Consider the following 15,912-nt stretch of genomic DNA (forward strand, 5'->3'; position numbering starts at 1 on the left):
GACAGGAGAGGTCTGCTGCACCATGTGGGACCCTCGCCCGCCGGCCGGGATCAAACCCTCGCTGCAGAAGCTGTGGACAGCTTCACAGAGCGTCGCTCAACCAGCTGTGCCACCAGGGAGGCCCCTTCTCTAGTCTTAATTTTAATGGACATGTCCTCATGGAAATAACCCCCCAGTATTAAGTGGGTTAAGCAATGCAAACTGCCACAACAGACAAAAATCCAGATTTCAGTGTTTAAGGAATCAAAGATTTATTTCTTACTCATAGTACATATCCATCTCGATTCTATAAGCGTTTTGTTCTACAAAGGCGGAAGCAAGCTCCACCATCTTGTAGGTGGATCATCTGGAAGACATGGCATCTGGCATGATGAGCAGGCCCTTTGCTTATAATGGTCTGGACCTAGAAGTGACACTGGCCACTTCTGCTCATGTTCCATTGGCCAAATGTAGTCATGTGATCCAGCCTGACTATAAGGGAGACTGGGAAATGTAGTGGAGCATATGAGATGTTTAGTGAGCATTAACTCTCCCTGGTACCCCTACTAAGCAGACTACTATGAAGTCCAAGTTATGTTATACATTATACAAACAACTGTTGAATATGATTTGTATATGACAGAATGTTTATCTCTTCTCATACGTACTTGCTTAGTTGTACTCCCTATGAGTTTTCTTCAAACTCATACTCTAGATTCAGCATAAATTTCTTAGACCTCAAATTTATAGACATGTTAAGAAACAGTTTTTGAGGGGGCTATTTGTTTCCCTATCCCACTTTCTCTTTTTTTCAACTTGTCTATATATTTCTTGAGCTGTTTTATCATATATATTCTCATCAGGAGGTTCATGTTGTAAATGTGAAACTTGGGGCCTCCCTGGTGACCCTCGGGTTAAGTCTTAGCACTATCACCTCCATGGTCTGAATTCGATCCCCGGCTAGGGAGCTAACCCACATGGCACAACAGACCTCTCCTGTCTCACCCGCTGCTCCCCTCAGCAGTGTATTTCAATAAATCTGTCTGTTCTGCTCCCCATTCTGTCTCTGTGAATCGTCCCTTCCCTGAACCCCCCACATCTCTGAACTACAACCCAGTTCTTCTATGCAAAAATGAATAAATCTTAAAAAAACTGGAAACTTAACCTATTTCTAGGGTGGGAACCTGACCTTATTATCTATCTCTGATGTTATTTCACTGAATCAGTCTTTCACTTACTTATTTATATTTATTTGTGGACTTTGTTTTCATGAAGTGAAAGCAAGTCAATGATCCGTGAAAATTCTTCACTTCAACTTTTACTTGTTGGTGATGACTTTTACTTTGTTGTTTGTTTGTTTGTTTTAGTTTATCTGTTTTAGAAAAGTTTGACCTGTCAGCTAGGAACACAGAGATTGTGCAGGGTTTCTTGGGAACAGATTTGGGCTGGGTCATACTGATACAGGTGTTATTATGTTCCAGGGCATAATACAAACTAAGATCCTTTGGGAGGTACATTGATAAAAAGAGTTACACTTGTTTATTTAGACTCAAGATACCATCACACAATACTGAAGGTTACTTTCCATCCCCAAAGATAAGTTTGTTTAGGATGGACCAGAAATCCTGGGAGGGAAGAAAGTAAATATGTGCTGGATCTTATAGAGTGAGGCATGAATAACATGAATCTCAGTGATTACTTTTGATGGAATTGGACAGAACTTGAGTTGACCTTCACCATCATCTCCATGCTAAAATCCCATGTCTTTATTGGTAGTATCCCTCTTCCTTTTGGAAACATCCTTTTGTGACACACATCACTCCCCTAACCACATCCAACCTCAAAGGGAGGTCAAGGAAGGGAAAGAAAAGGTTGCATTAGCCTTTTTCCTTCCCCTTTTTCTCTAACTAGTACCAGAATCTGAGACTTTTTTAGAAAGACACAGAGATGTGTCTCTTTCTCCTTAGATATTGCAGTGAGAAAAAGTTATCAAGCTAATAAAATTTGAAATCTTTGCCAATTTATGGTCAATATATAGTTTGTAAAAGCTTTCAGGATTAAAACAAAAGCTCATTCTCTAAGCAAATAATTTTTTTTTTCATTCTTTTCTTTCTAGGCTTTTCCTCCAAATGCCATCACTATATTTTTTTACTGCAGTTCAGTGACTGTATTCTTCACAATAATTAAGTTGATCAGTTATCGCCTACACCTCATGTTTGATAAAGGAGAAATAATTCAGCAAAGGCCCCCCAGAAAGAAAGAAAAACCGAATAAAGACAAGGAGGCCAACAGTGAACATATCATTAATCACAAAAATCCAAGGTAACATTTATAATTATCTGTATTCATAATTTAAGTGTTTGCTTTAAGTACCTTTCCTCATTTACTAGTTACTTATGAAAATGTCAGTTTAGGTAGACACAATTATGTACATTTTTTAACATTTTTCTTATATTTAAGCTTGCACTTAAACATGAAATTGATATTGATAAACAAGATAGTTTAAATGATTATTAATGTAATCCTAATCCATGCTCTGGAATTCATTTGCATTAGCCTTAGCTTAGTAAAATATTACTTCAATATTTTTAATCTTTTCATTTAAATGCTTAACATACATCAAAGTAATTTTAAAAAGAACATTTGTGTTTGTTAACATACCAGTAATACTTTGCATAGAACTGAAATTTTGAGTCATTTTTGAATAAGCATCATTGTCACTATTCTTGCCCTTATTTCTGAGGAAATAAGAGAAGGCATGTTTTGTTTTAAGGTAATGTTTATTACTTTCTTTTTTTTTTGATGTTTATTACTTTCTTAAAAATAAAATTTCTACCAATGAACATGACAAAATGGAGCATAGAAGAAAATTGTTTTGGGGTTAACACTGAGTCAGTGGTAATGTCACTGGTCTTGTGTCTCTCATGTTGCATTAGCAATAACGGGAGGATTACCAATGGCAAAAAGGAGGAGCCCAGTCGAAACCTGTCTACATCTCCCCACCACTGCAGCTCCAGAGGGCAAAGCATAAACTCTCACCACTCTTCTGGGCTACTGGTTAGTGGTCTGCTTTCTGTTCACTGTCTCCATGTTGCTGTAGAGTTGATTTTATCCAGAATGACCTGGAATTGACTGGAGGGGAGCACTTGGACCATAAGATACACACCCAGTTGCTTATTGGAGAGTTTACCCACGAGACTCTGTTAAGGGTCCACCCTGCTGGGCCTCCCACTCTGGCCAGAAGAACCGATTTCCAGGCTTTCACTTCCCTCTGTCTCTTCTGTCTGTCCCTGTCCTGTATATAAATCATCTTACTTGCAATGCCTTCCCTGGGAACCAATGCCATTTCTCCATATTAAATTGCATTTGTCTCTTGAAAAGTTAATACAGGCATCCCCCAGTTTTTGAAAGTTCATGTGACAACACTTTGCTTTTAAGAAAGATCTATGTTAGTAACTATTTCCCAGGAGAATTTTTGTTTTCATGACAAGGGCTGAAATGAAAGCTAGAGCTCTTATTGGTTATGCAATGAGCTGTTAGAAGGGGGGCTTCCCCACCTATGGCAGTGGCACCAGCAGGCACCTTCCCTGGGAAGCACTTGCTACGGGTTGTGTATTATCCTGTCATTTTCACTTTGACTGTATCTTCGTGTCATTTTAGTTTCTATGCATTATTTGATCGGATTTGCTAGGTAATTTTTTGCATCTGGGAATACTCAAAATATTTTACGTGTAAATTAATAGTGATTGCTTTTTTTTTTTTTTTTTAAGATTTATTTTTTATTTATTTATACAAGCATTGGGTACAGTCAGAAGCACGGGAGGGTGAGAGAATTCACCAGAGCCAGAGCGGGGAGCAGAGCAGGCAGAAGGACCGGAGTACACTGCTGAGGGGAGCAGCGGGCAGCAGGAGAGGTCTGCGCGCCATATGGGACCCTCCTCCAGTGGCGGGGGAGCAGCCAGGGATTGAACCGGTGCTGCAGAGGCTGCGGGCAGCTTCGCAACCCAGCGCTCAACCGCTGCGCCACCGGGGAGGCCCGTGATTACTTCTTTATGCCATTTTAACTCATGGAAATTTTCTTAGAAAAGCTTTACTTTGGATAGCAGGGGAAATGTGTAGATCACCTTTTTTTCCTAGATTAACTTTATTGAAATCTGTTTACAGTGGAATAAAGTAGCATATTATTCCTTCTCCTTTTTTCTTTCTCAATTACTGAGCTCTTTCATCACAGTGCAATGGTCTTGGTTGTTTGTTTATACTTTTATCTATTTTTGTATTCATTTGTGTTACCTATTTTATTTTTTTTTAATTTTTTAAGATTTTATTTATTTATACAAGAACTGGGGTACAGGCCAGATGTGTGGGAGGAAGAGAGAATTCACCAGAGACAGGGCGGGGAGCAGGACAGTCAGACGGACTGAAAACACTGCTGAGGGGAGCAGTGGGCGAGACAGGAGAGGTCTGCTGCACCATGTGGGTATCTCCCTGGGCAGCTGAGAATCAAAGCCACACTGTAGAGGCTACGGACAGCTTCACAGGGCTTTGCTGAACCTGTTGTGCCACTGGGGAGGCCTGCTACCTATTTTATTAGAAGCCTAAACAGAGTGGACACTATTGTCTTTTCCCCATGTACCATTTAGAAAAACAACTGCTGCTTGGTGTCTGCTGGCTGCTTGGAAATGGGCAATGAGCTGAGTCCTTTATTGATTTCTTTTGTTCTTTCATTTATTTAGGAGTTGCCAGCACAGGAAACTGTGGAAGATCTCAAAGGTAGAGTGTTTGTTATCATCATTTACTATTTTAATTATAACATTATTCTCTCTGAAGTGAAAAATAGTTTTTATAAAACAAAACACCAGTGAGTTAATTGAAAATAAGAACCATACCTATGATTACATAATTATATTTTAACTTCATTTCTGTAACTCCTAACTTTGTTTCATATCAGAATTTGTACATAATGTCTACATTCATAGTATGATTTATTTATCATATTTCATTGTCTTTTCTCCAGTTCATTCTTCTACTCATATGGCTCATAGTAGCAGATAGAAAATAAGATAAATTTATCATCAATGTACAAACTTTTCATTATAACACACATTAAAAAAACAAAGGAAATTATATTGCATTCTGTATGTATGCATTTACTTCAAGTTACAAATTTTGTCTCTGGAATCTTGTTTTTAAATGCCTCAATTTTTTTTCTAAACTAAGATTTCATTTCATTGTCTTTTGTTTTTTTTTAAAGATTTATTTTTATTTATGTATATGAGACTGGTGTGTAGGCCAGAGGTACGGTGGTGAGAGGATTCACCAGAGACAGAGTGGGGATCAGAACAGGTGGATTGAGTGATATACACTGCTGAGGGGAGCAGCGGGTGAGACAGGAGAGGTCTGCTGCACCATGTGGGTAGCTCCCTGGCTGGGGACCGAACTCATGCTGCAGCGGCAATGGCGGCAATGGCTGGCGATAGTTTTATAGCACTGAGACTTTAACCCCTATGCCACTAAGGAAGCCCTCATTGCCTTTTGATTACCTCCAGAAGACCTAGAAAGAAGTTTTGGAGGTCTGAAGTAGAAATTTATGGTCTGTTAAAAATTTGAAAATAGTGTAATATTTTATTTTCTAATAAACATCTAAAATTAACATGATGTACCTGAAAGCCTAAAATGAAATTTCTCTTTTCATCACTCAAGTAAGTTCCCTGATAATTGTATATAAAGGATTAACCAATTTTTTAAATGTACTACTACAACTGAAATGAAATACATACTAATCAGGTTTCAAATATTAGTTACACACTAAGTTTCATAAAAATGTTATTTTAAGTCTTTTCACACACACACACACACACATATTTCTGCCCATATTGACCTGCATATTCCTCTAGGTTAGGCGTTGTGTTATTAGTACTCTTATCTTGTTATACCCTTTCAATGATTGTTCTGACCTTTTAATTTCACCATTCCTATGGAAATCATTATTTCCTTCCTTCCTTCCTTGTAATAAGAATTGTAGTAGAGACATTGCATATGACATTTTACTCTAAGTCATAGGAAGTAATGTACAGCTGCCAATAAATCCATACCTGACTGTTAAATCCAGTGTTTTTTCCACAACATAGCACTACAACAATTTTTCTTTTAAATCTCATAATACTCCATCCTAATATTCAAATTCTTGTGTTGCTAAAAAGCACAATGGCTTTTTAAAATTATTTTAAATGGCTCCATTGAGATATACTTCAGATACCATGCAGTTCTCCTATTTAATTTTTTTTTGTATATTCACAGAATTATATAGCCACTATTACAATCAATTTTAGAATAATTTCATTACCTTGGAGGGAAAAAACCCATACCACCTCTCAATTTCTCCATCTGTTCTCGCCCTAGATATATAGTTTGATCCTATAGATTTGCCTATTCTGAACACTTCATAATGGATGTGGTGTTCTTTTGTGACTGACTTCTTTCAATTAGCATGTTTTCAAGGTTCATTCATGCATGGTACTTAATTTCTTTTTTACTGTCATAATATTCCACCAAATGGATATACTACATTTTATTTCTCCATTCATCAGTTACTGAATATTTGGATTGTTTGTGCTGTTTAGCTACTATGAATGATTCTGCAATGAATATTCATGTGTAAGTTCTTGGGCACCTTTTTGAATTCTCTTGGCTATGTTCTTAGGAGTGGAGTTGCTGGGTTACTTAGTAACTCTGTGTTTAACCATTTGAGGTGCTGCCAGACTGTTTTCCAAATTAGATGTATCATTTTATTTCCCATCATCAATGTATGAGAGTCACAATTTCTTCATGACCAATACTACTTGATAATGTTAATTTTAAAAAAAAAATTATAACCATTCTAGTGGGTGTGAAATGGTGTCGCATTTTGAATTTCATTACTCTCATGACTAATGGTGTTGATGTTTTCATCATCAGTAATCTTTAGAGAAATATCTATTCAAATCCTTTGCCAGTTTTCAACTGCATTGTCTTTGCTGGTGAGTTTTAAGAGTTCTTTATGGATTTTGGATAAAAGTTCTTTATTGTATATCATTTGCTAATAGTGTCTTTCATTCTATGGGTTATCTTGTCACTTTTTTTTAAGTTTTAGTTATTTATTTTTGCGTGGAAGAACTGGGGTGTAGACCCTGGAGATGCATGGGGTGAGAGGATTTACCAGAGACAGAGTGGGGGACAGAACAGGCAGATTGGCTGAAATACACTGCTGAGGGGAGCAGCAAGACAGGAGAGGTCTGCTACACCATGTGTGGGTTAGCTCCCTGGCCAGGGATAGAACTCAGACCATAGCTGTGATAGTGCTGAGACTTAACCCCAGGGAGGCCTCTTGTCACTTTCTTGATGGGGACCTTTGAAACACAAAATTCTTTAATTTTCATGAAATCCACTGTTGTTTCTTTAGTTACTTGGACTACTTTTTGTGTCATATGACACTATTGCTGAATCAAAGGTTGTGAAGATTTAGTGTTTTCTTATAAGAGTTATAGTTTTAGCTTTTAAATTTAGATGTATGGTCCATGTTAAGTTTTGTATATGATGTAATGTAGAAGTCCAACTCAATTATTTTTCATATATATGGTGTTCCAGCACCATTTGTTGAAAAGGCTATTTCTTTTCTCTTGGTACCATTATGGAAAATCAATGGGCCATACATGTGAGGGCTTATTTTTGGACTTCCAGTTCTATTTTTTGTTCTTGGCAGTTATTATTATGACAGTATCACATTGTCTTGATTATTGTGTATAATAGTGTAATAAATTTTGAAATTGGAACGTGTGTACTTTTTGTTTTGATTCCTTACATTTTCATATGAACTATCAATTTTTGCACAAAAGGCTGCTGAGATATTGATAAAGATTACATTGAATCCATAGATAAATTTGGGGGAGAATTGCCATTTTAACAATTTTATTTTCTAATCCATGAAATTGGGATATCTTTTTCATTTATTTGGGTCTTTGCTCTCTTTGAAAATGTTTTGTAGTGTTTAGTGACAAATTTTTTATTTTTGCTAAATTTAATCTTAGATATCATCCAATATTTTTCTTTTTCCTTCTGACTTATTTCACTGAGCATAATTCCTCCCAGCTCCATCCATGTTGCTGTAAATGGCATGAGGTTATCTTTTTTGATTGCTGAGTAGCATTCCATTGTGTATATATACCACATCTTGATCCAGTCATCTATTTTAGGGCATTTAGGTTGTTTCCTTATTTTTCCTAATTTTTAATAATTTAATAATAATAATATCCTCCCCACAGCTTTCCATAGTGGTTGGACTAGTGTGCAAATTCACTTTAGTGGGTAATGTTGGGAAACCTCTCTGAACAGATAGCATTCTGGTTGAGATCTTAATGACAGGGCAGAGCAGCCATCCACACATGGAGAGTTGATGTGATAGATCAGAGGATTGTGCAGTCAGGACTCAGATGATTTGGCCTCTAGTTTCAGCTTCATCAATAGCTTGGCGACCTTACAGAAATTTCCTGACCCTTCTCGCTTCTGTTCCTTGTAATGGTATCTACACTGCCCAGTAGGATAACTAGCAAAGGATTGTTACAAGGTAAAACAATTTTCACTATCATCATCACCCAACATTCTTGAGCATGGATAAGAAAATAAGTTGGTTTCACTGGCGGATTCAATGAATATAAAATATGGTTGTTTTTCTAGAACTATGTAGTTCAGTTGAGAAGGTAATTTCAATTTTTTTTTCAAATGTGTTATAACAATCAAAATGCTGAATGAACCTGAATCACCACACTGTCAAAGCATCACACTGCTAAAACACAAACAGAAGAAATTGTCTTTTTTGATTTATATCACACACAAATTTTTAAATGAAATTACCTTTCTTTTTTCTACATCATTGTTAATTTTTGAACAATACATGACTTCTCCCTCAGGTGTTGTCACAGTAGTTCTCCCATCACCAAAACACCAATAGTCCATCACCATAGTCCCTTGTGCTGTCTCCCCCTGTTTTCACCCTCCCCCTTCCTTTCTCCTCCTGAATGCCTCAGATTTATGGTGAATTTTCAAGGTTTGTCTTTGTTTCTCTGTATTCCACATACAGTGAGGCCATCTGATATTTACAGGAGAGGTCTGCCGCGACATGTGGGTAGCTCCCTGGCCGGGGATCAAACTCGTGCTGCAGAGGCTGCGGATAGCTTCATAGTTCTGTACTTAACCCCTTGCGCCACCAGGGAGGCCCTGAAGCATTATTTTAAACATAGGGATTTCAAGAACAAAATTATGGTGGAGGTGATATTTTAAAAATAGGCATCCAATCACATTTGTTGCTATTTTAGTTTTGTTATTATTCATTCTTGCTCTGGGACCTTAATCATCTATTTCAGATGCTGATAAAGTTGCTATTATTGTGTATTTCAGATGTGGTCCTGTCAGAAGACCAACCTGTGGCACCAGTGTCATCTACCTCACCTGGTATCAAAACAGAAAGCTTACCTGCTTCCAAAGCATATGTGCCGGATACCACAACCACATCGGCAATACCTGTGACACCAGTTGTAACAGAAACTCTAATCAAAGGCAAGGCAAGAGGAGGCAAGGGGAAACCTCCTCTTCGCCACAGATCTGAGGGCGGCTTAGTGGATAAAGATGTCTTAAAGAAGTTGCCACACCTGTCTTTGTCTCAGTATGACATACTAGAAACAGATGTTTCTTTCCAGCCTTGGGGGAGTGAGAATTCAGTCCTGATTCCAGAATCTGTGAATTATGCCCAGGCCTCCATAAGGGAACAGATGCAAAGCAAGTCACCCCAGGGCAGCTTGAGCAGTAGCTGCCCTCAGTGTGACACCGTTATCACCAAATCGACACAGGAGCTGGTAGATGGCTCCAGGCAGGTGGACCCTCCCTCGAACCAGAAAGTAGACTATTCAGATAGTGAAGTAGCTGTTACTCTTATTGATACCTCTCAACCCGGAGACCCTCTGAGTCTGCATGAACCTATTAAAATTGTCATCACCATGAGCAGTAGCCCAAACTCTATGACAGACTTGGAAAGTTCTCTCCACCTGAAAGTGATTGGCACTGAAAGAACTGGTTTAAAGTCTGATGTGGAGCTAACTACCCCAGGGGTGGTCAGTTCTCCAAGCACTGAACAGATAAGAATTCCTGTCATCACCCTTGAGCTATCTGAGGATGGGGGAGGAGACATTATTTGTCCAGAAGGCAATAGAAGTGAAAGGACTCCAGAGAGGTTGATGGTGGAGGCATCCTCCAATCCGTGTTCTGGCTATGAATCTGCAGAGGGAGGAAATGCCACGAAGGATGTTAGCCTTTCCCCGAGAGACCACTGTGAAACAACTCCGCCTCTCACACCTAATGTGGTCTCTGAGCCTGAGGAAGGAAAGGAAGGCCAGGCTAACCTTGACCCATCATGTTGCAAAACCAGCCATGAAAAGAGACACACCAGGGTCCTCAGTGTAGACAGTGGGACAGATGTCTTGAGTAAGAGCTCCACAGAAATGATTAATGATAAAGAAAAAACAATGCCAACTTCCAAATCTGACCTAGAGGCTAAAGAAGGACAAATACCAAATGAATCCAACTTCTTGGAATTTGTCTCCCTGTTAGAATCAATTAATACTTCCAAGGTGGTGGCCACCAACCAAAAGAATGGCTTGGCAGAGCAGAACAAAGAAACTGAGCATCTCCGAGGTATGGTTCCACCTCAGTTTTGGCCTGATGATATAAGATGATCTCTTTGTTATTTTCTTTCTGTGATTTGCTTTTGCAAAGAGTGCGACAGCTATTGGCCATTCTCAGTTGCTTGGTATTGTCATTGACATTTGTTGAACGTCAGTGAACACTAAGCTATGTGGTGAGAATATATTAAAATTACTTTCTCTCTCAGGAATGTAAGCCACAGTAATGAATTTTTGGCTTCCCTAGAAAGAAAGAATACTTGTCTCTAAGGAAGTAAGCAATTACTGCTTACTGTGGTGACAGAGACTCGAAATAGATGTCTCTTTCTTATTATTGAACTTCTGGGATGACTGATCATTTAAGCAAATTTTTACTAAGTGAATTCATTTTTGTATCGAATCCCATTATAAATAAAATATTCTGCAAATATAATATATTTTCTGTATGAAAATAAGATTAATTTATTTTCAGGATTTCTTAATATCCCACATCAGTTTCCTCACTAGTAAAATGATGTTACTGGACTAGACTTTCTACAAAGCCTGTTAATTTTAAATGTCCATATGGCTGTGATTTTTGAGTATATCATCTCTCTCTGTGTGTGTGTGTGTGTGTGTGTGTGTATGTGTGTGTGTTGAGAAAGTGTCTGTATGATAGCATTGCTTGCCAGAGTTGTTGCATATGGTAGCTCATTTTTTTTGCTGTAGTTTTTTTTTGTAGCATTTTTTAATGCTGCGATCGTCCCTTTCCTGCAGGCTGTACGCTCCTCTCTGGGAATGCCAAGGGGCCTTTGGCTGGCTTCATGTTGGCAGCTCCCAGTGATTTACTTTTGTTGCTTTTGTCTTTTTTGTGCTGTCAACAAGATTTCCATCCTTGCTGCTCCTTTCCATCCTTCCGTCCTCTTTAAAAATTCATTATTTCAATATTTAAGTCATGTAAAGTGAATGTTCTCCATTTTACTGTATCTCTATATCTAAGATTTTGCGAATAGAATAAGAACAGAAAAGACTCAGTTAAACCTTTTAAATTCAGCACAAAAAGTCCCTGTTCACTTTGAGATAAAAGATAAAAGAATCTTTCTGACATAGGATTTGAGTGTTCCTCATCTGTTCAATAGAAAGATGCATGCATGTAGCCTAGCACTATTCACTAGCACTATCTACAGTAATGGGAATACTCTATGTCAATGTCTATATAATAGCCACATATAGTTATTAAATATTTGAAATGGTGATTGTACAGCTGTGAAAAAACTATTTTTAACTTTATGGCATTTTAATTCATTTAAATACCCCTACGTAGTTCATGGCTTCCGTATTGGATAGCACTGATCCAGACAACACATTTATCTTCCTAGGAAGCTTTGTGTGTGGTAGACAGAGCACTGGCTTTGGAACCTAATAGCCCAGGGCCAAGTTGTGGTTTGTAGTATTGGCAGGATGAGCTCGGACACCATACCGAATCCGTCTGAGTCACAATTTCTTCAGGAAAGCAGATATAATTTCAGTTAGGAATGACTCAGTTAGGAAAAGTGAGACATCCTGCTACTTGGACAATTTTAGGGTTTTATTTTGGTTTTCCCTTTAAGCCATAAATAAGGTTTATTTGGTTTGTCTGCTTAAGTTTTTACTCTTAAAAATTTCGATGAACTTCATTCAATTAGAACATTGTTAAATTGGAAATATAGGGAATGTGCACAGAGATATAGATATCATAAAGTTTTCCATGGAAAGGAACAATGTTTGCTTTTGGAACTCACAGCTTACAGCAGGGAAGGAGGAACTGGTGTATATTATACGCCTCTTCGAGGGCAGGGGTTGGTAATTAAAGAATGAAGGAGAAGGTCAATTAGTCCTTTAGTTCTTAGAAGGCAGTCAATGCAAAGGACAAATAAGTGCTTTCCCAGTGTTACCTTTTGTCTTTGAGATTGACAATATCATGTCTTATTCTGCTATCAAAAATTTATCTGTTATTTATTGTAATCTGAAAACCCAATTTTGGAGTGTATTTATAAAACAATATAGCAGTGTTTATTATTACCAGCCTAAGGATTGTTCCTTAATCTTTGTCTTGCTTAATGGTAAAACAATGCTTGCGCTTGGACATGATTATAAAAAGAGATGTGCTTTCCCAGTTCTTTGTTATTTCCAACCCAGGTCATCTCTCAAAATATTTCAGGATTATTTCAGGCTTTGGGACTATCTTTAAAGTAGAAGACTATGGAAAACCACCCATGTTTCAGAAACCTTTAAAACCATATACTTTGTTTTATTGGGATGGTTTTACTTTACTTTATGGAAATGAAGACCACTCACATAAGAAGAAACAAAGGCGAATTCAGAGTTTGCTATCGTGAGGGAGTCAGCCACCATCACTTGCCTTTGGCAGAGACTCAGAGGCAGGCATAGGAGTGGGAAAAGCTTTGTAGTGGGATAAAGGGAGGACTTCCGGTGTACTCTGATTGGAAACTGTTGCCCTGGACAAGTGGAAGAGGGCTTATTAGAGAATCCTGAGCTGTTGGTTAGAGGTACATATTTGACTTTCTCTACTTGGTTGGTTTCATCTGGTTTAGAAAAAGGGACAAAAATTAGGGAAGCTGTTAGTTTTGAATTAAGTGCTGCCCATTTGAACCAGTTGTTACCGGTTTTATTACTTGGCTTCTTGGATCGTTTGCTAGAAATAGTGATCTGACTTCCTTCAAGTCTGATTTGTATATACATTGACTTATTGGGTGGTTTTTTAAACTGGTTGTTGTAGATTGAGGGTCAGAGTTATTTATTTTTATATACATATGATATAAGCATTATATATATTATCTGACCATTGTCCATTTATGTATTTAGTCTCCTCTAGAATTTCTAGGAAAATAGCCATGAATATATGTAGAGATACTGATGAAAGAAATATTTATAGTACAGAAAAATGGAAACAACCTAAATTTACAACAACAAATTTGCTGTAAACACATAGTAGTATATTATAATATGTTATTAAAATGATATAACTATCATTTTTGGATGATGTAGAATTTCAGATGTCCTTAAATTTTACATTACTTTAAGATAAACGTAACAGTTATAAAACAACATCTGTATTATGATTGTAAAAAAATGTGTGTGCTTTTAGAAGAAAGACTGGCGACATGTGTATCTTACTGGCTTCTGTGTCATTGTGGTGGAATTAGTAACCTAAATATTTTTTCTTTTCTCTGGTTTTAAAATTTCAAGGAACATAGACTGTATTTATAAGTAGCAAATGTCTACAAATATTTTCTTTAGGGGAAAAATTTAAAAATAGTCCAAATATTGACACGTGTTATATACTCATCTAAGAGAAGGATCGAGACTACAATATGATAAAGAAATGTGAACAAATGATTCCAAGAACATGTCGCGTGAGTGGATGGAGCTGTCAAGTGTGCTTTCTGCAAGTTTTTATGTGCCATGATCACTGGCTAAAGCCATTTGTTATGATAGCATTTTCTCACAAATGTGTTTCTTGAAAACTGTGAAAACTTCTATCTTGACAAGTTGTCAAATGAAATGCAAACATTTTTATACAGAAGAAGTTCTAATGGTAGTTTCACAGATGTGCTGGGAATGTTTATCTTTAGGACTTACATAGACGTCAGCAATGTTTCTCTAATTACTTGAAGTTTAAGATGAAAAACTTTGTTATATACATAATGATGTGATTTATACCCTAGGGAAGCTAACGTCATTTTACTTTTTTTGAGAGGTTAGGTAGATCTTGGTGGCCTTTCCAAATGGCATGTCTTGGAAGGGCCTATACGTTTAAACCACTTAATCATGATCTCTCAGGCAAAAATTTCCTCAGAAGGAGAAACCCATTGATATCTTTGGTTTAGAAAGCGGATTAATCATTGTGACCTTAAAAGTGGCTGTTGGGGCAAGTCCTTAAGGAAAGGCTAAGTAACCCTTAGGGACTGATTCCACCTTACATACTGGTGTAAGTTAAGGCTTGTTTTAGCCCATTATTTACAGAGGATTCTAAAAAAAAAAAAAAAACAACCTATACCATTGATCTTGGAATGCTTATTTCCCTTAAATCATTTTCAGGGCAAGGAGCATTTGTAGTATCTCGTGTCCTCTACAGCACTAAGCATATAGTTCAAAGTCAGCTATACTTAACAAGTATCTATTGATACTTTGTGAGGGGCCCTGAGTCTACTTTTAGGTTGAAAATGTTGATTTTGGAGAATGAATGAGAAGAAAAGGTTGAAAATACTTAAAATGGTAAATTGAACCTTACTCCAAAATAGCCAGGTTGTTTATACAAGTTTTTTGTTTGTTTTTCATATGATGTTGGACATTTATAAGTTATAACCCTTCTAAAATAAGTAATTTAACTGGGTGATTTAAACCGCATAAGCCAGTGAGCACTGCAGTTACTTCAGCAGGTCTCTGAATTTATATGTAATGTAGATGGTATTTATAGATATCTAAATAAAATGCTTTCCATCTATATGTGCTTCTTTTTTTGAAATATATTTTGGTACATTCATACTTAATAAAATGAAAATTTATTTAAATGTATTCTGAATTCATAGGAACTGCTTAGATATTTTTATCTGTTTTTTTTTTTTTTTTTTTTTAGTTTAAGTAACATTTTCCAAATGCTTGCCTCTTCTTTTTTTTTTTCCAGATTTTATTTATTTTTGCATAGAAGAACTGGGGTGTAAGCCAGAGGGGTTAAGAGGATTCACCAGAGACAGAGTGGGGAGCAGAACAGGCAGATCTTCTGAAATACACTGCTGAGGGGAGCAGCAGGCAAGACAGGAGAGGTCTGCTGCGATAAGTGTGGGTTAGCTCCCTGGTCAGGGATCCAACTCAGGCTGTGTCAATGATAGTGCTGAAACTTAACCCCTAGGCCACTGGGGAGGCCTCCAAGTGCTTTCACATTAATTTTTTTTATAATTTCAATTTCTATATTGGCATGTAAAGCAATGTTTTTCAGATAACTGCTCCCAGGAGAAAAAGGAGGACATCCTAGAAAGCGAAAAGCCTGCTAGGTGCAATTCCAAGCCAGGAAAACCAGAGATGCCAAATCAAGACCCAGTTAGCACCAGCCCTGCGCTCACTGAACCTGCCAAGATCACCACCCTGTAAGGATGACTTACTTACTTAGCTTCCTGTTGGTGAAAGCATGAGGTAGACTCATTTATTGACTGCTGCTTTTAATGCTTTATTAAGGATAAGGACAAGT

At 37.4% G+C, this 15,912-nt stretch overlaps 1 protein-coding gene across 1 annotated transcript in view; it reads left to right on the plus strand.

Moving 5' to 3' along the window:
* The window catches only part of PCNX2 (pecanex 2), a 243,488-nt gene that overhangs the window by 18,811 nt on the left and 208,765 nt on the right, over positions 1 to 15,912 (plus strand). The window contains exons 2-6 of the mRNA XM_037510412.2: positions 2,096 to 2,301; positions 2,916 to 3,036; positions 4,713 to 4,749; positions 9,409 to 10,698; positions 15,664 to 15,811. Of these exons, the coding sequence (XP_037366309.1) occupies positions 2,096 to 2,301; positions 2,916 to 3,036; positions 4,713 to 4,749; positions 9,409 to 10,698; positions 15,664 to 15,811 (1,802 nt within the window). The remainder of the gene's footprint in view (positions 1 to 2,095; positions 2,302 to 2,915; positions 3,037 to 4,712; positions 4,750 to 9,408; positions 10,699 to 15,663; positions 15,812 to 15,912) is intronic.

The sequence above is a fragment of the Talpa occidentalis genome, unplaced genomic scaffold, assembly GCF_014898055.3.
Source record: "Talpa occidentalis isolate TD23 unplaced genomic scaffold, MPIMG_talOcc4v2.1 talOcc4.14, whole genome shotgun sequence".
In the NCBI taxonomy this organism is placed as follows: domain Eukaryota; kingdom Metazoa; phylum Chordata; class Mammalia; order Eulipotyphla; family Talpidae; genus Talpa; species Talpa occidentalis.